Here is a 25,173-nt window from a genome sequence, read left to right on the forward strand (position 1 = left end):
AAAATGTGGTCATCCAATGACTTTTAATTTATAGCACCACCATCAGGTAAAGTTGTATAACACTTTGGTTTGTGACTAAGTACCTACAAAACTAATCATTCCTACAAGCCTCAGCTGTAGGCCTACTTTGTCTTCAGTGCTTATTAGCAAATGTTAGCACGCTAACACGCTAAAGTAAGATGGTGAACATGGTAAACGTTATACCTGAACAACAGCATCTTTCTGATCATTAACCACGTTAAACCTTATCTTTAATAAATCTTTCTCCTTTTGTTTTTGCTTTTTTCACTCTGTTTTTGTCCCAATTATCTCCTTTATTTATTGCTTTTTTATGCTGAAATAGTTTTTGTAAAAATCACACCAATTTGTAATCCTGAGCATATCAATAAAACATATTTCAAAAAAAGTATCTCTCTGCTGCACTGATGAACAATGTTGTTTATTTATGAGCTGAACTCTCTGTCAGTCTCTATCGCTCCATTACAATCTCAGCATAAGAGACAGGAGATACAAATCAAAAGATTCCTGGGGTCAACTCCACCAACATCTTTATGTTTGTAGAGGAGCTTCACTGTAAGGGATTTAAACAATCGTTAGAACTATTTGCAGTATTGCTGTGACCATTAAAATGCAAATATAGGCTGGAAGTCAAGTCAGGCAAGAAAAAAAACAGATTGCTTTCTGTGTCATTAACAGTCTGAACCATCAGCTCTCCAAGCTCAGCTGCCAGGTATTTTTTTTTATTCCAACTATATATATATATATGTGTATATATGAATATAAATCTGCTGCAGTCAATTGGACATATGTTTAGTGGAATAATTCATGACTAAGGAGAGATACAAGAACAAAATCCCCAACTTTTTCAACTGCTTTTGAGGAATCAGAAAATAGTGGCAAGTGAAGATATAACGTTTCATATTACACCATATATGTTATACTTAGTATTTCTAGTTTGACTCATATGGCAGCTTGTAAGTTGAAAAGTCCTGCTCTATTAATTTGCATACGCAAACTGCGACATTCACTGTACTGTCACGACGACAGTGTGTATTAAACCGTCTTCAGTCTTTTTGTCATAAAGATATTGACTATACGCTATTGTTGTTTGTACTAAAATATTTTTTTAAGTTTTGATTTCCAGTATGTTTGAGACTACTAAACTGCCTGTTTGTAATGCATTTTTTATTTTACCCAACAGTGCCCTCCAGTGTTCGTGTTAAGAACACTTTCACTGAAGGACATACTGTACTGAATTGAACTCACACAAACTGTCTGAGTCCCAGAATCAGTTGTTTTGGATTTCTAAATTTCTGCAGTTTATTTCATAAAATATATATTTCACTTGTTAGACCCACATTTATGTCCTTTAGCAGATGTTCACAACTCTTCTTCTGACATACAGCGTGAACACAGTAGGCCTACAGTAAGAAAGCAAGTGGGTGTGTATATTTCTACACGTGTTGAAGAGTCTTCACATGCAAAAAAGAGAAAGAAACATTTGGAGCTTGGAGATTAATAAACACGATGAATATGTAATAAAAAATATTTAATTTATTATACAAAAATAGCTCAACAGCAGGTCCAGCCTTCTACAAGAGGATATGCTTATTTAAATTAAATTAGATAAATAAACTTCTTTTCTTAATTTCTACTTGTTTGAAAATCCATACTCTTAGTATGAAAAGTTCATGCACAAGTAATACAAAAGTATTATACACTGTATACAGTGAAATATATATATATATATATATATATATATTAAATAAAAACACTCATTTATAACTGTTAAAATCTTCTTTGTGCAAAACTATTTTGACTGATACAGAAATGCCCATTAGCTACAAAATTGCTGCACAAAATGCCCAACCGGTAACTCACTGTCTGCCACAGCTTCATTTTGTGGGATACATGACTCCATTGGTGTATTTGGAGAGCCCTGTTTTCGCTGCGATCCACTTGTTGTAGTTGGTGACTTGTGTGTAAACCCCTGGTTTGTTCCTTCTGGCGCAGCCATCACCCCAGCTCACCACCCCGAACAGAAACATCCGACCTGACACTTCACACACCAACGGACCGCCAGAGTCACCCTGTGAGAGAAAGGACGCAACAGTCAGTCAGTGATCACGTCAAAGAAAGAAAGATCCAAGTACATAGTAGGCCTATTTTGTTATAAAGGCTCATATGGATACTGACTGTCTATAAACAAAGTAATGACAGATGACAGATTTGAAGCTATGTTATTGTGAACAAATGAAATGTGTCTTGGCCCATTGAACAATATCTTTATATTTGATTGATTTTTGATTTTATGATATGACAGAGCCAACATTTAGACATTGAAACTATTTCAATATATTTTTTCTACTTAACCCCTGAATTAAAATAATAATAATAATAATAATAATAATAATAATAATAATAATAATAATTATTATTATTATTATTATTATTATTATTATTATTATTATTACAATTATAATTATAATAATTGGTTGACAGTCAGGTCCTTCTCACAAGGTAAGCCACTCTTTCAATAAATTATCATAAGATCTCCTTTAATGCTGCTGAAGTTTGAAGCTGTTTGCATATTTGTCTGTTAGATTACAACTTCCTCTGAGTTTTGTTCTTTAACTTAAAGACTAAAGACATTCATGCATACACTGGGTTCATTGCTCACCTTGCAGGCATCAGTGCTCCAGTCAGGGCTCCCAGCACAGAACATGTTCTCTGTGATGAGATCTCCATAGTACGATTCACTTGCACAGTCAGTCTTGGAGAGCAGTTTCACCTTGGCCTGCTTCAGGTACTGTGAGTAATGCCACGCCGCTGCAGACGACAGTGTCAGTTGTAAGAATCAGTAAAATGGCTGAGATATCAGTAATGAATGTGTAGGTTAGAGGTTCTGTATTACATACCAAATCTCTCCATCCCAAATCCTGCGATGCTGCACTGAAATCCTGCGGGAAGCTGAGTGTGAGATGGAGGAAGACACACTGTCCGGGCAGACGCTGACCTCACTGCACATCCTCCATTGCTGCTTTTGATCTTCAACAGTGCTGAAATGCAAAGACAAACACAGCTATGAGTCCTCCAGCACACAACGCACCCATTACAACTCTTTCTCACCCACACACACAGAACAATTGTTCACCCACACACACAGTACAATTGCGCGCACCTATGTCATTGTTGAAGTTGGACTCATTGTATTTTTGGTGGATGATCAGTTTTTCCACAGTGAATCTCTGCTCCCTGACAGCATCTGTGTCATTGGTGGCAGTTTTTCCCAGGTATACAGACAGACGCCGGATGTTCGTCTCCTTACTGAACAATAACCAAACACAGGTGTGTAAACATATTACATACCCATATAAGTCATATTGCAATCATAGTATGAGAATCGTAGTGGAGGAAATGATAGTGTGTTGTGTTTTCTGTCTCACCCATCAGAGAAGCAGTGTGCAGCCGTGAGAACCCAGCATGGCGCAATGAGAGAGCCACCACAGAGGAAACGTTTGCCCTGATGAAAGAGAGCAGCGACCCATGGGTGCGACTCTATGGGTGTGAAAGAACCACCCACAATTTTATGCATCCTCCGCTCAGACCTCTCGCCACATGTCAGCTCTGCGGGGACAGGACGAGTCAGTGAGTGATGATGAAGGGAATCACGAGGTGACATTGAGAAAAAAGTGTATTTAAGTAACAAAGCTACCTGTATCCACAGCCGGTGGAGGTTCTACTGCTGGTGTAGAACCTGTACAGGAGCAGAAAACAGAGATCATTAGAAAGATCCAAATCAAACATATACAATGCTTCAATGATTTTTAGAAATTCCCGATCAAACCTTACAGCTGGGAATGTTGCAGAATTCTCTCACAGTCTTCCTTCCTTTTCGGACATGGCACCACGGCATCAATCTCTGGTCAGGATTCCTAGCATTCAAGTTAAATAATAGCCTGTTAAACCCACAATACCTCTTCTTAACATGGCCTATGTAGGTCCCAGATTGGTGACTTAAGTCTACCTGCAGTAATTGTGGTTGCCAAGTCCCTTTGAAGCTCCTGAAGGGATTTTAAACTTGTTCCAGTTGAGACATATGGTGCCATATGCCGACTCAGAAACAAATCCCCTGTAACTGCTCCCATCCCCAGACTGACACTCTGAGGATCACATGACAGAGAGAGACAAGAACATTTAATGTCTCTCACCAGAGACAGCAACAAATGCAGAATATAAAGTGTTGCTTTGACAGTGTGCTTACCCCTGTTAATGACCCGGGGTTTAGGTGACCATCTTCGTGAAAAAGCCTAAAAAGAAGCACAGACAAACTCGGTTGAGACATATTTATAAAAATCCTCTGACACCCTCAGTATGACAATTAAACCTAAAGTTACTTCCTTTTATTATTGCTTACCACATCAATGCTGATAGCTGCAAGGATGGCGACGATGACTAACAGGTTCATCTTCACTTCTCCTTATTGGGGATATTTTTGTCTTAAGATAGACTGAAAAAAGAAGAACAATTACAGAAATGGAACAAAACAACCAACTGAATTTAAAGCTCCTTATATGGAGTTTATCTTAAAGCACATGATAGGACAGAAACAAGTGTGAGTACTGAACAGGCATGTGCTTTCTTTATCTGGGTTTAATTGTGCTCACCTTCAGTTCACACAGTGTTACATTTCTGCTGATTGCACGTGAAGATTTATTGCAGATGAAAAACGGTGCTGTGGAGCTTCTAATGTGAGAGCAACAGATAGAGCATGTCCACTGTGTGCACTCTGTACTATAAACACAGCCTCTATCGGTACAATGAGTGCAATATCAATTTAGGCTATATTTGATTACTGCATGACATGTGCACACTATTACATCACATTTCGTTCTGCAATGCATACAGTTGAAACATTGCATTTCTAGATATTTCGAGGATACAGTATTAACTTGATAATGACAAATCAAGTGGTTGTATGGTTAACACTTTACTTTTGATGCACAATTTAGAAAACCTTTTTTTCAGTTGAATAACTGTTCTTGTTTTAATCTTTATTTCCTTTTCTTTTTTTTCAGTATTTTAGTTTCTTTCAATTTTAATTGGAGTATACATTGGAGAGTGCCCAGATTAAGCCCCTCTGAGGTTAATTTGCATCTCTCCATCACATCTTTTATTGATTATGTGTATATTACCTGTAGTATTTGTATATATGTAAACCAATAAACTAAACTAAAGCACTGATATATTAGTCTCTGTGTGTTTGCGTCCTTTCTACTATCTGTGTGAATGGTGTGCTTGAGCTTTTCCTCTTGTGTGTTTGTGTAGTGTGTCCTCTTCCCAGGTCCATTATAACAAATCCAATTTGTGATGTGTGGTATTGGGCTAAATAAATAAAACTGACTTGGCTTGAATTGACCTATCATTTATACTTCATCATAAATACGGTAAAGTAAAACAACTTGTTATATTTTGCTGCATGTCACAAAAGCTTTGTCAGAGATATAGTTACCTTTCTGTCCAAACTTGCAATCCCGATGAAGCTCTTTGTTATTTCTTCCAGCTGAGGTGACTGCTATCTCTTCTCTGTATTCTCTGATAGGCACCTTTGTTGTGTCAGGACTCCGATGTTAGTTGCTCTGGTGTTGCTGTGCTGATGAACCTCCCATTTAAAAACACACATGCTACAAGTGGGAGGGGTTAAGGAGAAATATGAAAACATCACTGGGGCTCAATTGCTGATGTGCAAAGTCTTGAATAAAGAATTTGTCATTTCCTGTGACACATTCATTGAGCACCCCCTCCTTCCACTATAACCACAGTGATATTGCTCAAAATAATATATCCAGAATTGGTCATACGTACAATGGCAGCTGCTGCATATGTGGGTGCAGAAGAGCACATCTCATTAAAAAGTAGAATGACAGGTTTGAAATGAATTTACTAAATTTAGTTAATTTTTTTCCCATAACAGAAACTGGTTAGACACTACAACATATGCATTGAAGAAACAGAAGACCTAATACTTTGTTATAGGCATAATATAATATTTTAATGTATAACTGATGTCTCCTTTCTACAGTCTAAACACACTCAAGTGGCCTTGATGGCATCAGTTCAAACTGGTATTTAATCACTTGAGCCTTCATGTTAAGTTTCCGCTCAAGAACCTGTGAAATTAGATAAAACATTTCCCCACACTATATGGCAATGTTACATATGTTCATGTGTAGGATATCCAATGCTCCATTGAAACACTTAACATTGATTCAATTGATATTCCATTTTGTAAGTCTGTATCATCATAGTAAAGGAAAGCTTTCTTGATGTTTTGTGTGTCAATTCCAGATAATAAAGACTAAAGAGAATAAATAAAGAGTTATTTATTTAGACTTCTTATGTTGTCTTCAGTGGGTTGGGATATTTCCTCAGTTTAAACATCTCAATGATCAGGGATTCATCATCATTCATCATCTGTTAAGTAGTTGTAAATTCCTTAAGTTTGTTTGACTTGTTTGGTTGCAGTGCATTACATTCCGGTCTCAACCAAAATAGCATACACCATTTACAGCTTATACAAATTGCAGCTGTATGCTTTTAACCAGATCAAGTAAAACTTAACATATTACTTATATGCTAGGAGTAATGTACAATTCTATTACTTGTAGAATTGGTTTTAAAGCATTAACTTATAAATCCATTCATAGTCTTGCTTCATTACATTACGGACCACTTCTGAAAGTCTTTTACCACCATGCAATGCATTTAACTGATACATCCTCTTGAATCATCTGCCTGTGACTACATGCAGACAGACAGCTGCATCATTAATCAAGACTCCTTAAAAGCAGGTATTCCTGAAATGGTAAAGAATAATACTTGTTTACCAGAATAGTTTAACCAACTTTTTCACTGAAATCTGGTTTGGATAACAGAGCAGCTGTCTTTCAATACAACATTCTTTGCACATCTTGCACTAATAATGTAACACAACTTCCCCTAAAAGAATAGGCATTGTTATGGATTTTGCTTGGGGATTTCTAGACTGAAATCTCCCTCACATACCCCTATCAAATACTCTGACGCTTGTGTTACTCACATTTCCTCTTCTTTGGTGACAATAGCCAGATATGACACCTTTGGTCAGGGCTTTGTGGACCGGATAACTTAAAGGAATGAGATAAACATGTAAAACATGTACAGCATGCATGAAGTCAGGAAGCATGACACAACTTAATAACAAACATTAATTAATTAATGTTTTGACTCCAGTAGCCCTCTCTGATAAATGTCTACTTTAAAGGGGTGGTTAAAAATTTTGGACATAGGACCTCATTTTCAAGTTAGCCAGTGTGTTATTTATCAGCGGAGACCGTTTTCAACACTTTTCATCCAGTCCTTCCATTTGCAGAGTTCGGTGGTGCTAGGCTAGCGCAAGTCAACAGTATCTGCTAGCCTGCCACTAAAAACAGTCTTACCCACTCCACAATACACCCGAGGCAAATAAATTATAACGCCAGACTATCAATGTAAATGTCTGTGTTGATAGAATAATGTTAGAAATAAAACTACCCTTGCATCTCAATGATCGCATTACATTTTGAGGGACTAGTTTCTCAGCAGCAGTGGAATTTTACTTTGCTCCGGTTAGTAGTACTGCGTACTATGTTTTTAGTGGCAGGCTAGCAGATACTGTTGACTTGCGCTAGCCTAGCACCAGCGAACTCTGCAACTGGAAGGGCTGGATGAAAAATGTTGAAAACGGTCTCCACTGATAAATAACACACTGGCTAACTTGGAAATTAGGTCCTTTCTAGGGTTTACAAAGAATGGTCTGAAAAAGGAAAAACATCCACTATGCTGCAGTCCTGGGGGGCGAAAATGCCTTGTTGATGCTAGAGGTCAGAGGAGAATGGGCCGACTGATTCCAGCTGATAGAAGATCAACTTTGACTCAAATAACCACTCGTTACAACCGAGGTATGCAGCAAAGCATTTGTGAAGCCACAACACGAACAACCTTAAGGCGGATGGGCTACACCAGCAGAAGACCCCACCGGGTACCACTCATCTCCACTAAAAATAGGAAAATGAGGCTACAATTTGTACGAGCTGACCAAAATTGGACAGTTGAAGACTGTAAAAATGTTGCCTGGTCTGATGAGTCTCGATTTCTGTTGAGACATTCAGATGATAGAGTCAGAATTTGGCGTAAACAGAATGAGAACATGGATCCGTCATGCCTTATTACCACTGGGCAGGCTGGTGGTGGTGGTGTAATGGTGTGGGGAATGTTTTCTTGGCACACTTTAGGCCCCTTAGTACCAATTGGGCATTGTTTAAATGCCACAGCCTACCTGAGCATTGTTTCTTACCATGTCCATCCCTTTATGACCACCATGTACCCATCCTCTGATGGCTACTTCCAGCAGGATAATGCACCATGTCACAAAGCTTGAATCATTTCAAATTGGTTTCTTGAACATGACAATAAGTTCACACAGTCACCAGATCTCAACCCAATAGAACATCTTTGGGATGTGGTGGAACAGGAGCTTCGTGCCCTGGATGTGCATCCCACAAATCTCCATCAACTGCAAGATGCTATCCTATCAATATGGGCCAACATTTCTAAAGAATGCTTCCAGCATATTGTTGAACAAAGAATTAAGGCAGTTCTGAAGGTGAAACAGGGTCAAACACGGTATTAGTAGGGTGTTCCTAATAATCCTTTAGGTGAGTGTATATGTTTTACCAAAAATAGAACTAAGTTACCAGAAATTATCCAACCCATGGAAACATTTGTGGTTGAAGCCATCTGCAACCTACAGCAGAGTGGATTTTGACTCAAGTCTTTCCCCCTACCCAGGCTGGACACCAGTCACCCTCCAAATACCATCCTGAAGGCTTGAAATTCACCTCTTGCAGTTCCTGGTATCTTCCTCAACTTGCTGTGATAAATATGTTCTGTGTTATTTTGATAAATCTCTACAGTTGTGTTAGCGTGGTGAGAGGTGTTGGGCCCCAAGTATAAGATACCGTATAAGATACCTGTGAACAGATGATGTATCCTGTTTTATACTGTATATACTATACTTTATACTGTAATATAATTTTTCATCTAACAAGAAGTACAGCTTAAAACCATAAAAGTATGATTACTGCTGTGTCATTTCCCTGTAACAATAGGGTCAGGTCATGCACATTAAAATGTAAGAGCTTCTGTATCTCTAAAACGTGGGAATTTGCACATATGAAACCCACTGACATCATTTCAGAGAAGAAGAGGAAGGAGATACTGAGAAATAGAAGCCTGCAGTGTGAAACCCTAACAGTGTGATAAACAGTTCATTTGATAGCCTAATAAGAAGAAAACAGGAAATTAGACTTCACAGCTATAACCGCTATCTTGATCAAAGTGTGGTTGCCTCATATGTGAGAGGAACATTTTTTTAAACCCCAAGAAGGGAAGTCAACTCCTAATATTTCCTATTTTCTGAATTTTGATCAATAGAACTTGAAATATGTGCAAAACATCTCAGACTCAAACCCTGCCAGTCACTTTAACTCTCCTGTTTCTAAAGAGACAAACACCTGGTGAAACAGGCAGGAAACCACTGATTTTCACAATTCAAACCTTTTCCTGACACTGGCACTCTAGTGACAGGAATTTTAGATTACATGTGTTTTCAGCTTCTCTATTGAATCATGAGATACCTTTCAATTCAATTAAATTCAATTTTATTTATAGTGTCAAATCATAACAAGAGATATCTCGAGACACTTTACAGATAGAGTAGGTCTAGACCAAACTCTGTACTTTACGAAGCCCCAACTATTACAGTGGTTGCCTCAAGAGCAAGCATTAGCAGTAGCTATTGCGACAGTGGCAAGGAAAAACTCCCTTTTTTTGTTAGGAAGAAACCTCGGACAGACCCAGACTCTTGGTAGGCGGTGTCTGACGGCACCAGTTGGGGGAGTGGTGAATGGTGGCAATAATAGTCATAATAAAGATAGTGAAGCAGTGATCACAATGGTAGTCATAGTAGTTCATGTCATAGTAGGGCACAGCAGGGCGTTACGGGGTGTAGTGTGGCACAGCAGCCTGGGTGGACGCGGTTGGACGCGGCAGGACGCAGTCGGACACTGCGGGGAAACGCAGAGCGTAGCAGGGTGTAGTAAGTCCATAGCGTCAGCTGCACCCAGGACCCCGGTGTAGGTGCCACCCAATTCCAAGGCGATGTTCTGGGTGAAGAAGAAGCAAAGGGACTCCGGGGAGAAAACTCCCCAGAGCTAGGTTAGTAACAGGCATTTCTGGGACTAAGATGCACACAAAAGGAGACAAGTGAAAAGAGAGAAGAGGGAGCGGCTCATTGTGTCCTTGGAAGGAGCTTCCCACAGCAGTCTAGAGTTATAATAGCATAACTAAGAGAGGCAGGCTAAAGAGAGGGGCCCTGGACCGGGCTCGTACTCTCCCCTGCCGGAACGGGCTTGTACTTCCTGCCTCCCTCTACTCTACTCTACTATGCTGCAACTCCTCACTCCCTAACTATAAGCTTTATCAAAGATGATGGTTTTCAGTTTATTCTTAAATGTGGCGACGGTGTCAGCCCCCCGAACCCAAGTTGGGAGCTGGTTCCACAGGAGAGGAGCCTGGTAGCTGAAGGCTCTGGCTCCCATTCTACTTTTAGAGACTCTAGGAACCACAAGTAGCTCTGAGTTCTGGGAGCGCAGTGCTCTAGTGGGACAATAAGGTACTAAAAGCTCTTCTATGTATGATGGTGCTTGACCATTTAGTGCTTTGTAGGTCAGGAGAAGGATTTTAAATTCAATCCTGGATTTTACAGGAAGCCAATGCAGAGAAGCTAATACAGGAGAAATGTGATCTCTTTTGTTAGTTCTTGTCAGAACACGTGCTGCAGCATTCTGGATCAGCTGGAGGGTCTTGAGGGACTTATTTGAGCAGCCTGATAGTAAAGAATTAAAGTAGTCCAGCCGGGAAGTTACGAATGCATGGACTAGTTTTTCAGCATCGTTTTGAGACAGGATGTTCCTGATTTTGGCAATGTTACGAAGATGGAAAAAGGCTGTTCTTGAGGTTTGTTTTAAGTGGGCGTTAAAGGATAGATCCTGATCAAAAATGACTCCTAGATTTCTGACAGTAGTGCTGGAGGCCAGGGCAATACCATCTAGGGTAGCTATATATTTAGATAATGAAGTTCGGTGGTGCTTGGGTCCCAGCACAATAACTTCCGTTTTGTTTGAGTTCAACATCAGAAAATTGTGGGTCATCCAGGATTTTATATCTTTAATGCACGCTTGAAGTTTAGCTAACTGACCGCTTTCGTCTGGCTTAATTGACAGATATAATTGGGTGTCGTCTGCGTAACAGTGAAAGTTAATTGAGTGTTTCCTAATAATATTGCCTAGAGGAAGCATATATAAAGAGAATAGAATTGGTCCAAGCACTGAGCCTTGAGGAACGCCATGGCTAACTTTAGCGTATTTGGATGGTTTATCGTTAATATTAACAAATTGGGATCGCTCAGAAAAATAGGACTTAAACCAGCTTAGTGCGATTCCTTTAATGCCAACTAAATGTTCCAGTCTCTGTAAGAGGATGGTATGGTCAATAGTGTCGAATGCAGCACTAAGATCTAATAAGACAAGTACGGAGACAAGTCCTTTGTCAGCAGCAGTTAGAAGGTCGTTAGTGATTTTCACCAGTGCCGTCTCTGTGCTATGATGCATTCTAAATCCTGACTGAAAGTCTTCAAATAGACTATTTCTATGCAGAAAGTCACACAATTGATTAGCGACTATCTTCTCAAGGATTTTGGAGAGAAACAGGAGGTTAGATATAGGTCTATAGTTGGCTAAGACCTCAGGGTCGAGGGTGGGTTTTTTCAGAATAGGTTTTATCACAGCTACTTTAAAAGACTGCGGTACGTGACCCGTTAATAAGGACATATTGATCGTATCTAGTAATGTGGTGTTGACCACGGGTAGTGCTTCTTTAAGTAGCTTCGTTGGAATGGGGTCTAAGAGACAGGTAGTTGGCTTAGCTGAAGAGACCCTTAACATTAATTGTTGGAGGTCTAAAGGATAAAAGCCGTCTAAATAAGTATCAGGTCTTATCGTTCTCTCTAGCCCTCCTGCGCCCAATGGTGAGTCGTTGGAAGCTGTGGGCAGAAGGTGATGAATTTTTTCTCTAATTGTTATAATTTTATCATTAAAAAAGGTCATGAAGTCATCACTGCTCAGAGCTATAGGAATAGATGGCTCAATAGAGCTGTGACTATCTGTCAGCCTGGCTACAGTGCTGAAAAGAAACCTTGGGTTGTTCTTATTTTCTTCTATTAGTATTGAGTAGTAGTCTGATCTGGCATTTCTGAGGGCCCTCCTATAATTTTTTAGACTATCTTGCCAATCCACACGAGATTCTTCCAGTTTGGTGGAACGCCATTTACTTTCAAGTTTTCGTGAGATTTGTTTTAATTTGCGAGTTTGGGAGTTATACCAAGGTGCTAGTTTCCTTTCCTTTCTGCTTCCCCTTTCCAGCATACCGAGAAAAAGTACATTCTGTTGAATAAAACTGTGAAATTCTGAGGCCAAACTGTTTTAATAAGCAGCTATGAGGGTTGGTATGCATGCGTACATTTCAGTTGTTTGATTTTCACAATAATTGTAACTTTTAGCTACTTTGAGTCTGAAAATGAATATATAGATTAATTTGGCCATATTAATAGTCTACAGACAGTAATATAATTGACTTTCCATTTGTGCAACTTGTGGAGAAAGCAATGTGATATTTAAATAAAATGAATTTCTAATCATATAAATGTCATTAATGGTTGAACACTGGCTAAGCAAAAACCAAATTTTGTTAATAATTCTTTAATTGAATAATGGTCTGAAAGCTGTCTTGCTTCACAAACTCAGTTTCACACAGAGGGGAACAAACACAACAAATCACAAAAGCAGTTGCAGAGCATTTTGTTTCATTGGACAGCACTGCCCCTCAACATGGTCAAAGCAGACGCAATGAGGGCCTTATTGCTTTGACTATGTTGTCATAATTCTTGACTAATTGCACATTTCCCATGGTTTACTGTTAGCTCATCTTGTGTTTAATAGATTAAGAAATTCTGATTTCTCCCTGATGAAGTCAAACCTCTGGAACCATAACCTAAAAAAAATAAATGATTGAAATTGTTAATTTGGAAGAAACAACATTTTATTGTATCCCATGTAATGTAACAGTCCATTTTTTTATTCTCAGTGAAAGATTAGTTGGGCTTGATTTGTTCATGCAACTGCAAAGTGTCCTTTGTAATGGCATTTCTGTTTGATAGTTGAAAGACTGGGACCAAAACTGAAATGTGTTGAATGTTACAAATATTTGAGAATCTGGCTGGAGAACAGACTAACTTTTAAGAACCACCTGGAACACCTGACTACCAAACCAAACTTTGATGTTTGTACAGACAAAAGTCATGTTTTTCTTGTGGAAGACTTTTTTCAACCTACAATTATGTTTACATTTGAATAATGGTGTAGCTATGATGTCTGCCATGGTGGCTACATATAGCCTAAGCCTATCATCAATGTTTTGTAAATTAAATGTTTTTTTAATCACAAATAGACTGCTTTTCCTTTGATAATAATATGTTGGATTCATGGTAATAAATGGAATATTTTCAGACATATTTAAATTTTTGAAAAAGAAAAACAAAAAATTGATCAAACAATAATTTTGCGGCCCACCTGCAGTAACTCTGAGGACCCCCTGGCATGCCTCCCCCTCCACCTTAGAACCTCTTGACTGTGATCACAGTGCACTGCACCTAAGCAAAAGCGACACCGTCTTAACTCACCATTGTATCCCAAATGAAAAGGAGGCATATTCGTCTTCAACCCACAAGAGAAGGATGTTGCATTGCACATTATTTACCTATGAGGCTGTACTAACTTTCTGCTTTCTGATCACATCTAAACAGTAATCATGGTGCTTGAAAAACTTTACAAATGTAATGAAACTCAAAAATGAATATGTCATTGCTTTTTAAGATTCAAAACTAACCATCATACTCATACTGCATTTGCCACTTGTAGCCTAATTGTTCTCTTTTTAATATGGAACTGATATAGTGTATGGGAATTTTGTTTGCTGTGAATTTGTGTGTTTATTTATGCTTATAGGCTACTGTAAATGTTTCTTTGTGTGCATATGATCTCTCTGAAAAGGATGTCTTGATCAATGCGAGACTAACAAAACTACTGTATTTCTGTACTGTAATGAGCTTCCGATTCTGATTATGACTAAAGTTGCAGCTATGTCACCATCTAGTGAACACTTAGCTAAGTGTCAAAGTTTTGGAAATATTTTTCTTAGCTGCTACTGACCGGTTGCTTTTATTGTCAACAAAGGGGAAAAAACGAGTGATTTTATTTAACACCCCTGTTGACATTAAATCCATCCGTTTACGCCATAGACTGTAAATATTAACAGTCGGTTTACTTATTTGGTTGTGGGTGTGATGGGAATTCCCCAACAGAGGGAGTAGTCCTGCAGAAAGCTGCTCTCAAACCAGACACGCATGCGCAGAAACAACGTCTGCCTGTCACAGCCTACCCTTTCGCTTTGCGTAGATATCGAGCAGCTTTTCACTCAAAACTACAACAGAAACACAGCATAAACTTAAACTTTAAAGCCGTGTTTGATGGACTGTAAAGGGTGAAGGTATAATTTCGCCAGCTCAACCTTCTTGCTGAACACTAAATAAGAAAATGAACCGTAAATAACACGGTTAGCTAACTCTGAAGCAACAATGTTCAGACATCCAAAGTAACGTATTAAACAACTCATCTGTCGACTCTGACCTCCTGGACAGGTGAGTTCATCATGTTTGTGGAGTGAGATTGCGCTTTCAGTAGACTTTTTGTTCAACATAGTCAATCTGTCTTTGAGTTATCTGACTTCACTGAACCTGACATTGTAACATTGGCTTACCAATAACAACAGCTACAACCAGCTACAGCTATCAATAAGCACTGCGGTCAAGCCAGCCGACACTCGGATCTCCGTGGTCAAATCAGCCGACACTAAACTTGTAATGCGCTCTTATTCCGGCTCGCGTGGTAAATGCATTCAAACGGCCCAGATCGAGTAGCGAAATTGGCGAGATGATGCACATTGGACTACTTCCGGTTTTCAGAATAAGATGTTAATACAACGTACATATGAAAACTAGTAATGGATTATATTCACCAGAAGTAAAATATATGTAACCTGTGTCTGTCCTTTATACAAAAAAAATGAGTGAATTGTGAAAGGAATGTATAGTTTGAGTTTACAAGAATACAACAATAATTCCAGACTGATTTATTTCAGGGGACACCTCTGACTACACCCATATTTAAAATCAGGCAATTAAACGGTATCAATTTGGAGATTTTTGGAAGCAAAGTCCCATACTTCTGCTGTGAAATGACTAAAAAAATTAATTTGGAGGTGCTATAAAAGGACTTTGGTCCATAGTTCCAGGCAATGACTGACATATTTGAGTACAGGGCATCACTTAATACGGTCATACTGAAAATCAAACATTTTTACTGTATAATTTTGGAGATTTCTGGAAGCAAAGTCCCTTACAGCTGCTGTGAAATGACTCAAAATGTGAATTTGGAGGTGCTATAAAAGGACTTTGGTCCATAGTTCCAGGCAATGACTGACATATTTGTGTACAGGGCATCACTTAATACTGTCATACTGAAAATCAAACAATTTTACTGTATAATTTTGAAGATTTCTGGAAGCAAAGTCCCATACTTCTGCTGTAAAATGACTCAAAATATGAAACTGGAGGTGCTATAAAAAGACTTTGGTCCATAGTTCCAGGGAATGACTGACATATTTGAGTACAGGGCATCACTTAATACTGTCATACTGTAAATCAAACATTTTTACTGTATAATTTTGGAGATTTCTGGAAGCAAAGTCCCATACTTCTGCTGTAAAGTGACTCAAAATATGAAACTGGAGGTGCTATAAAAAGACTTTGGTCCATAGTTCCAGGCAATGACTGACATATTTGAGTACAGGGCATCACTTAATACTGTCATACTTTAAATCAAACAATTTTACAGCAGAAGTATGGGACTTTGCTTCCAAAAATCTTCAAAATTATACAGTAAAATTGTTTGATTTTCAGTACGACAATATTAAGTGATTCCCTGTACTCAAATATGTCAGTCATTGCCTGGAACTATGGACCAAAGTCTTTTTATAGCACCTCCAAATTAATTTTTTTAGTCATTTCACAGCAGAAGTATGGGACTTTGCTTCCAAAAATCTCCAAATTGATACCGTTTAATTGCCTGATTTTAAATATGGGTGTAGTCAGAGGTGTCCCCTGAAATAAATCAGTCTGGAATTATTGTTGTATTCTTGTAAACTCAAACTATACATTCCTTTCACAAATCACTCATTTTTTTGTATAAAGGACAGACACAGGTTACATATATTTTACTTCTGGTGAATATAATCCATTACTAGTTTTCATATGTACGTTGTATTAACATCTTATTTTGAAAACCGGAAGTAGTCCAATGTGCATCATCTCGCCAACTTCGCTACTCGATCTGGGCCATTTGAATGCATTTACCACGCGTGCCGGAATAAGAGCGCATTACAAGTTTAGTGTCGGCTGATTTGACCACGGAGATCCGAGTGTCGGCTGGCTTGACCGCAGTCAATAAGCGCAAAGTGCAACATCAAGAATAGTAACGTTACATGTCATTAAAGTTAAATAAAACTGTGCCCTCGTGGGAAAATTAGGTCACTGTACAAACATATATGTGCACCACTGGAATATAAAAAAAACAATACATAAATAAGCTAATACAATAATACTAAAAGCAGCTATAAAATAAAGTTAATATATATTTTAAAAAGGCTATAAAAAGTGGCTATTTCTAATGAAGAGAAAATACAATACATGAATAAGTAGTAAAGAATATTTAACTGTTAAAAGTAACACTGCAGATGTAGAGGCAGATGTGTAAATACATAATTAAAAAGGCTTTAAGAACAGAAGCCTTGATGAAGATCTACAGTGTAGTTGACATAATGTTACAGTGACAGATTTTGTATTTCGACTTTTTTTAACTGAGGTCCCTTGGTAACCCAGCGGCTCCAGCAGACCTCACACTATGGAGCGGTCTGCACTTAAACAGAGCCAGCTGTGTGGTTCCTGGGAGATGAAGGAGAAACTTGGGACAGGAGGCTTCGGGCATGTCTACCTGTACCAGCACCTTGTAAGTTCTGCCATCCACCAGTATGCAAAGGAGAACGTAAACCCAAGACCCAAATGTATCTGTGGCTTGGTTTTATTCCCTGTCTGTGTTTGGAGCAGGAGTTGGGAGAGAAGATTGCGGTGAAACTTTGCCGCTTGGAGCTGAACTCCAAGAACAAAGACCGCTGGGGCAGAGAGATTCAGATCATGAAGAAGTGAGTGTAAATCATCTGCTTGTGTTCACAAAGCAGCCTATGAACAAACTTAACTGCACATTTTGTTTTTGTTAAACCATCGCTGCATGTTTGGCTCTCTTTCCGTTTTAGGCTCAACCATGTGAACGTTGTTCAGGCCAGAGAAGTTCCAGAAGAGTTGAGCTCCATTGCTTTAAATGACTTACCTCTGTTGGCCATGGAGTACTGCTCAAGAGGAGACCTCCGCAAGGTATCAGGTATATTATAAAGACCCCAAACAATTCGTTGTCTTTTCAAACATTGCACTGTTAACCTCTATACCTCTTTTTTAGGTGTTGAATAAACCAGAAAACTGTTGTGGGCTAAAGGAGAGTGAAGTCCTTGCGCTGCTCAGTGACATTGGTAATGTTTTCCTCAGCTTTTACTTTGACAAAAAGTCACTGTTAAGAAATGTTCATGCATAAATGTACATGGAATTATTTTCTTTACAAACACAGGTTCTGGTATCCAATATCTTCATGAAAATAAGATTATTCACAGAGACCTGAAGCCAGAGAACATAGTTCTGCAGGAGGTTGGTGGGAAGGTAAACTTGTTTACTTTAGTATATGCATGCAGCCTATGTTATTCAATTTCATCTGAAGATTTTCTGTGCCTTGCTCTCATTACGAAACTATGTTTTCTTCCAGCTTGTCCATAAAATCATAGATCTGGGTTATGCAAAAGACCTAGATCAGGGCAGTCTCTGTACATCCTTTGTTGGAACTCTCCAGTATCTGGTAAGTGTTGCATCAGTAATGTATTGCTCTGCAAGCAAGGTTTTTTTTCCAATAGATGTAACAATCAATCATTGTTTAATAAATCTGTCTGTATGTGTGCCAGGCTCCAGAGCTGTTTGAGAGTAAACCCTACACTGTAACTGTGGACTACTGGAGCTTTGGGACAGTGATCTTTGAATGCACTTGTGGCTTTCGCCCCTTTTTACATCACATGCAGCCTGTACAGTGGTGAGTCAACATAGCAGCGATGCATTTCTTGTCTGTATTCTGAAGAACCTGGACATACACATGGCATTAAAACACACATTTGGGGGATTTAACGTTATACAATATCTCAGTGTATCAAAATGATATTGCAAAATATCCACATATATAATGAGAAGATCTAATAATCCTAAATAATTTGATGATTGTCTGCAGTATATCTAAATCACATCAAAATGTTACATTTGATTGAGTGTTATCATACAGTACTATATAAAGATCCTAAACCAGGTTAAATGAACTTTGATATTGAGCACTAAAGACTCATTAAATATAACGAATTTACGTGTATATACACTTTTTATTAATGTCGTGATTATGACTACAACATTTGTATCTGCAAAATATTTGCATGATAAAGGGGGAGACAGTTATACAGATCTTTTTCCCCTGAATGTTTGGAACATTTTATGGGTCTAGTTTCAATTTGTTGGCGTTAATGTCAGTTATCCCTGGTTGCATCTTGGCCTGCTTTTGTAGGACAAGTAAAGTCAAGAACAAAGGTCCCAAAGACATCATGGCAGTAGAGGACATGAATGGAGAAGTCCGATTCTCCCCACATCTCCCATATCCCAATAATCTCAGCAGGTAGAGACAAAAAAGACACTTTTTTCATACCTACCAGTCAAGCGTCCCACATTCTAACTTGTGTGTGTGTGTGTGTGTGTGTGTGTGTGTGTGTGTGTGTGTGTGTGTGTGTGTGTGTTCATAGGCCGTTGTTGGAACCAGTCGAGTGTCTTCTGCAGATGTTGTTACTGTGGGACGCTACAACGCGTGGTGGTGGGCTGGATCCTGACACAGATAAACCGCATTGTTACACAGCTCTACAGAATATTCTCAACATGAAGGTTAATAATAGGGACCTTGCCTGTATTTATAATAGGGACCTTACCTGTAGATTTTATTGAGTGCATTCGTGGTTTTATATGTCCCAGTTGAGGACAGCACGCAAAGCAAACCCCCCACGCTTTGTGCCTTTATTTCTCCAGGTGATTCATGTGTTGGACATGACGTCAGCACAGCTGCACTCTTTGGTTTTGGGTGCTGAGGAGAGCTTACACTCCCTGCAGCTTCGTCTGGAGACACACACTCAGACGCACATCTCCCCGCTGAGTCAAGAGCTGCTGCTGGAGACGGGAATCTCCCTCGACCCACGCAGACTGCCTGCACACTCTCTGCCAGAGGGATTGGTATGTGACACACACACACACACACACACACACACACATAAACAAAAATATCTAATGTTTAACAGGCCCAGCCACAAGAAAATACACAGCAGACAACCAACTCTTTTTTTAATCTTCATATTATTTTAAATATCGTTTTTGTTCTACATTACACTGTTCTTATTATTTCTGGTAATTGGAATGAGTTTTTTGCCTTCATATATAAACAGTGCAATTACTTCAACATTTAGTTTCCTAAGGTGGGTTTTTTTGTGGAGTAAAAATAAATAAGGTAAATAAGTTGGTTTGTAAGAAGGGACACATTCTTTTGACAATATGTTGCAGACTGTATGAGTGCATGAATATTGCTTGCTTCCAGTCTGTCTAGCTTCTCTGGAAGAAAATGTTCCAGCAAATCTAAACCTCAGCACAGACTAGACTTCACCAGTTAGCAAACCTCCACTAACACACACTTTAGCATTCACAGGGATATTTGTTCTCTGCTTTCAGCGAGGTTGGGACAGCTCCATAGTTTTCCTGTTTGATAAGAGCCTGACCAAGTACTCTGGACCGCTGACTGCCAGACCTCTGCCAGACAGCGTCAACTTTATAGGTGAGATATATAACTGTATACTGAACTGTAAAATAATGTTCTAAAAGTTACTCTAGTCTGTTGCTGCTCTCTGGAAGGTTTCCTTTGGACTTGTAACCTGTTGACAGAATGCAAGTTTTAGCAAAGAAAAATGTGTAAATAAAAGTGATCAACAGTGTGCAAGATTGTTAGTTTCTTCTCAGTTTACAGCAATTTTTTGGTCAACACATATGGGAGTGCATCATCTTTGTTTATGTTTTTACCCTCCAAAAACTTTCTTTTTATTTGTTATCCAAGTTAATGTGGGAATCGTGTGTTGTCTCAGTCAGGGAGACTAAGACACAGCTCCCGCTCTCTGCACTGAGAAAGGTGTGGGGGGAAGCCGTCAGCTACATCTGCGGACTGAAAGAGGACTACATTCGCCTGTACCAGGGACATAGGGCTGCCATGTAAGTGCACAAACACACACATACACATATACATACACCTACACACTGAAACATCCTTACCTTGTCTTTGTGCATATGTAGGCTGAGCCTGCTGCGCTACAACACCAACCTAACACGGTACAAGAACCTGCTGTTCTCCCAGTCGCAGCAGCTCCGAGCCAAACTGGCTTTTTTTAAGACCAGCATCCAGTACGACCTTGAGCAGTACACTAAGCAGAGGCACATCGGCATCTGTGAGTGCATGTTTGTCTCCTGATGTGGTACATCATTTAAAGTACTTACTGTTGCCTTAGGTAAACTATCTGCTGTTGTGTGTTTTTCTGAAGCTTCAGAAAAAATGTTGAAGACCTGGCAGGAAAATGAAGATAAAGCCGATGGGTTTACAAAGGTAGGAATGTTGTTACTTACTTGCAGTTGTAAACTTACTTGCAGTAATTTAAAAACACTGCATGCTAAGGGTGTTTTGTGCTGTAGGTTGCAGATGTGGGGTATCTGGATGAAGAGATAGTGGCTCTACATTCTGAGATCGTGGAGTTGCAGAGGAGTCCATTTGCGAGGAGACAGGGGGATGTAATGGAACAGCTGTCAGTATCTCTGTTATGTGTACACTATAATTCTTTTCTTAAAGGAGTTCACGTGTTTCAATCAGTCTTAAAACAATAGGCATGTGCCCATATTCAAATAGAAATAATTTGTACTAAACAAACTTTGGAAGATATCCACTTGATTTGAAGTCAGACTGCTGAAGCCTCATATTAACTTCAGATAAACTTTAGAATATATTGTATGATAAGGGACATTGGATTTTGTCCCCCATCATTTTTAGTGGATGCATGTTAAGAAAGGATCTTTTCATGGCCAGTACGGACAGAAGGAATTAATGACCTGACTAATTGTTTTAAGACAGACTTGAAAAAATGTGAGCCAATCATTAAAATATAACTGCGGTATGCAAGAGTTAACTCTCTCTTTTTGCCATTTTTTCAGCGAGGAAAAGGCTATTGACCTCTTCAAGCAACTGAAAGCTAAATGCAAAAGTTAGTACAAATCATTACACATTAGGGGCCTCCTGCTTTTTGTTGTTGATCATAGCCAACTACTGTGGAATCTGATAATGCTTGTTGCTATGGATACCATTCAGTTGTATAACAAATAAATTCAATGGCTGGCAAATGTGCAGATGGATTCACTGAACAAATGTGTCACAGGGGCCACCTTTGTTTAATTAATTCTTCAGCATAGCTGTTAATGTGAATAGCAGGATGGTATGTAGTATGTGTTTACATGACTGTGTCAGATGATAGTACATGGATGGTCATATTGATATGTGTTCGTAAAGGTCCTGACCCTCCACATGGCTACAGTGACAGCTCAGACATGGTGAAGATGATACTCCAAACAGTTCAGAACCAGGACAGAGTGCTGAAAGACTTGTACACTCACCTTAGGTAATTTAACCAGAAGTGTAATCTAAACAGATACACACATACACATACATGCAACTATGCAAAGTTCAGCATAACTAAGGTATTATTTTACAGCTCCCTGTGTGTCTTTTGTGGTTTAACTCACCTTTTTTTCCTGTAGTACAATTCTGGTGTGTAAGCGACGCATCGTTGATTTGTTCCCTAAGTTGGAGAGAGCTGTAGAGAACATAAAAACTGCAGAGGCTGCAGTGATGCAGATGCAAATGAAGAGACAGAAAGAGTTCTGGTACCTCCTCAAGATTGCCTGTGTGAGTGTAAAACAAGAGGCACTACAGAAAATATTGTTAGCTATTAGTGATGTTTTAGTAGCTTGAAGCTCTGCAATACTGTAGCTAATATGGTGTGTGGTTGTGTCTTTAGGCCCAGAGCAATTCTCCATCACAGTCACTTATGCAACAATCCACTGACAGGTAAGATCTGGATAAATCACAAGTTTTACAGAGCTCAATACATATTTTGATTTTATCTAAAAAAAAAACACTGTTAAAAGGAATAGCCACACTAAAACATAATGTGGCTGTTTTCTCTGTCATTAGCTACATTCTATAAGATGAGTTTAAATCTACACTGTGCAGAACAAGTTGAATGATCTCCTAAAACCAGCTGCTGGGTTTTGTACAAATCAAAAAGCTGCCACAAGAGGTCACCCGATGCACTTCAAAGTCTAGTATCTTATTAAGAAGAAGAAAAAGGCAGTGCGCCCTCTAGCTCACCCAGTAAGAGCATTCGCCCCATGTTGGCTGAGTCCTGCAGAAGCGCAGGTTCAAATCTGACCTGCTGCCCTTTGCTGCGTGTCATCCCCCATCTCTCTCCCCCTTTCACGTCTATCCACTGTCACTTGTAAGAAAGGGAAAAAGCCCCAAAAATAATCTTTAAAAAAATAAATAAATAAATTTAAAAAGAAGAAGAAAAAGGACTCATAATAATCTCCTTAATTACTATGGCCAGAGCCCGTCTACGGAGAGCCTGTTCACTCCCTATTAAGCCCCATTGTACCAAATTTGGTTGCAGTTCCACCAGAGTTCCACTGGGGGTGATCGCAGGCGAGTGCAAAATGAATGAGACTCTATGGAGCTAGACGGCTAAATTTGTCTCTTTCGCCTGATTGTCATTGAGAAATCTCAGATTTGATTGTAGTTTTTGCAAGTTCAACGTGGATTATAGGTCGAAAGTTGAATGAACGAGTACTTATATCCTTTCGATTTCTTACAGGTTGAGTCATTGTTGTCCTAACATGCTAGCATTCTGCTAATGAATGCTGATTGGTCAGTGAAGGACTGATTACGACCAGAGATCCCGCTTGACGGCATCTGAAGCGGAACCAGAATGTCAGAGTGAATATTTCGGCGTGGTCTTTAAAACACTAGCAAATCTCTTTCTAGCATGTGTATTGACAGGGAGAGCCTAATCTGTCAGCTGTGTTGTCGATGCCTCAAGAGATAAAAGGAAGTGGCTCAGAGCTTGCTGTAAAGCAGTATCTCTGGCCGTACGATATGTATGACGTCATTGACATTTTAAAAGGCTTTATAGAACAAAAAAGCGACTTTAAAAAAATCTAACACTCAGCAGTGTGTATTTTCTTTGCCTCCACTTGCAACATTCAAATTACTAGACAAAAAATGATATCCTGAGAAAAGTGGATTTTGAGGGATATAGCTCCATATACCACCATTCATTCTGCACTGGCCTGTGAGCGCCCTCATATGGAACCAGAGTGGAACTGCAACCAGTTCAGAAGCCAGAAGTTTCCAGAGAGTGGAAGTTCTCCGCTCGATCGTGTTTTTTGCCTCCAACGGTGCCTTCCAGGCAGCTAACCCTAACCTTAACCCTAAACATAACCATTGCCGGGCTGCCTGGAAGGAGACGTTGGGGGCAAAAAACACCAAAGACCAAGTTCTCCCCTTATTAGAAATTCTCTGCTATGATTTTAAGACAATAATATGGAGCCCCTAAATCCTGAAAGATATATTTTTTGTTTGTGCTCAATCCTAGCATTCATTGGGTCAGAGGTGGTAATCTCTGGAAAACACATCCAAACAGTGAATTTAGAGTCTTTTGCCTCTTTTTCAGTGAAACTGTTCATCAGTTACTGGATGAAAATCAGCGTTATCTAAGTCAACTAACTTCTCTGTTGCAAGACGCCACCCAGGAGATGGAGCACAGTGTCATGGTATGGGATACAGAAGTGAGGGAGTGTGTTCATGCATGTAAACAGATCCCTGAAGCATCTTACTTTTGACTATTTTTAATTGACCTGAATATTATTAGTCACCACATACATGTTCACTGTTTGTACGTAGGTTATTACCATACATTTGCATTCAGTATTTATAGATTCACCTATTCAATGTCAATGTTTAAGTTTTGAGATGGGAGAATGGCATGAAAATGTTAAGTAGATGGTAGATGGAGAACGGTATGTTTAGTAGTACAGTATTAACTTGTTTGTTCTCTCTCCAGGATCAGGACTGGAGCTGGACTCAGTACGGAGCAGTGAAAGCCCAACCTCAGAAGCTGTAGAAAATAGCCAAAGACTCAGTGTTATCAAAGATAGTGTATATACTATAAACAAGTGCCTTATCAGAGTTGCACTATCTGAAAGCTTTGTGATTCCATAGTGTATTTTACATACATGTAATGCTGCAATACAGTGTGAAACAGCATACTATTGCACTGTAAGCTATTCATGTTTTAATTTAAATGTATATTATTGATTTTTAGCTGTAACCAAGAAATATTTATTTTACTGGTAATATTGATTAGAGTAAACATTGCTGCTGACAAACTATGCATGATGGAATGTGAATAAATATTTTTAAATGTATGGCACATATATCATGTTTTTTTCTTTTCTCTGCAAGTGTTAAACTGTTGAATGTATTAAAATTGCTAAGCACTGGTGTGGTGAGAGTTCAGCTCTGAGTTGGTTGGATATAGAGAAGG

At 39.0% G+C, this 25,173-nt stretch overlaps 2 protein-coding genes across 6 annotated transcripts; one reads left to right on the top strand and one right to left on the bottom strand.

Annotated features, from left to right (window-relative positions):
* Positions 1-1,534: 1,534 nt before the first annotated feature.
* On the bottom strand, positions 1,535-5,655 carry plaua (plasminogen activator, urokinase a). Of its 2 annotated transcripts, XR_004105748.2 has the most exons (12): positions 5,513-5,655; positions 4,418-4,510; positions 4,265-4,310; positions 4,028-4,163; positions 3,853-3,935; positions 3,716-3,757; positions 3,447-3,627; positions 3,182-3,327; positions 2,919-3,059; positions 2,681-2,829; positions 1,720-2,090; positions 1,535-1,643 (listed from the first exon to the last, which is right to left on the bottom strand). XR_004105748.2 is itself a non-coding variant. In XM_031304044.2 (11 exons), exons 2-11 carry the CDS (start codon positions 4,466-4,468, stop codon positions 1,896-1,898), a joined length of 1,170 nt encoding a protein of 389 aa, XP_031159904.1. In that variant the 5' UTR covers positions 4,469-4,510; positions 5,513-5,655; the 3' UTR covers positions 1,535-1,895. The 2 variants fall into 2 exon arrangements, 1 of the variants encoding a protein (XP_031159904.1); XM_031304044.2 differs by having other exon boundaries at positions 1,535-2,090.
* Positions 5,656-14,589: 8,934 nt separating this feature from the next.
* Positions 14,590-25,063, top strand: LOC116053123 (inhibitor of nuclear factor kappa-B kinase subunit alpha-like). Of its 4 annotated transcripts, none has more exons than XM_031304064.2 (22): positions 14,590-14,893; positions 17,170-17,318; positions 17,417-17,511; positions 17,623-17,740; positions 17,823-17,892; positions 17,988-18,076; positions 18,180-18,269; positions 18,373-18,497; positions 19,014-19,121; positions 19,246-19,381; positions 19,523-19,723; positions 20,213-20,315; positions 20,620-20,743; positions 20,825-20,976; positions 21,070-21,131; positions 21,218-21,327; positions 21,731-21,780; positions 22,083-22,191; positions 22,331-22,478; positions 22,591-22,640; positions 24,301-24,400; positions 24,691-25,063. In XM_031304064.2, the coding sequence occupies exons 2-22, from the start codon at positions 17,214-17,216 to the stop codon at positions 24,748-24,750; spliced, it is 2,205 nt and encodes a 734-aa protein (XP_031159924.1). In that variant the 5' UTR covers positions 14,590-14,893; positions 17,170-17,213; the 3' UTR covers positions 24,751-25,063. The 4 variants fall into 4 exon arrangements, with proteins under 4 accessions (XP_031159924.1, XP_031159931.1, XP_031159947.1 ...); XM_031304071.2 differs by having other exon boundaries at positions 17,175-17,318; XM_031304087.2 differs by lacking the exons at positions 24,301-24,400; positions 24,691-25,063 and adding an exon at positions 22,767-22,909.
* Positions 25,064-25,173: the final 110 nt, after the last annotated feature.

The sequence above is a fragment of the Sander lucioperca genome, chromosome 15 (assembly GCF_008315115.2).
Source record: "Sander lucioperca isolate FBNREF2018 chromosome 15, SLUC_FBN_1.2, whole genome shotgun sequence".
In the NCBI taxonomy this organism is placed as follows: Eukaryota; Metazoa; Chordata; class Actinopteri; order Perciformes; family Percidae; genus Sander; species Sander lucioperca.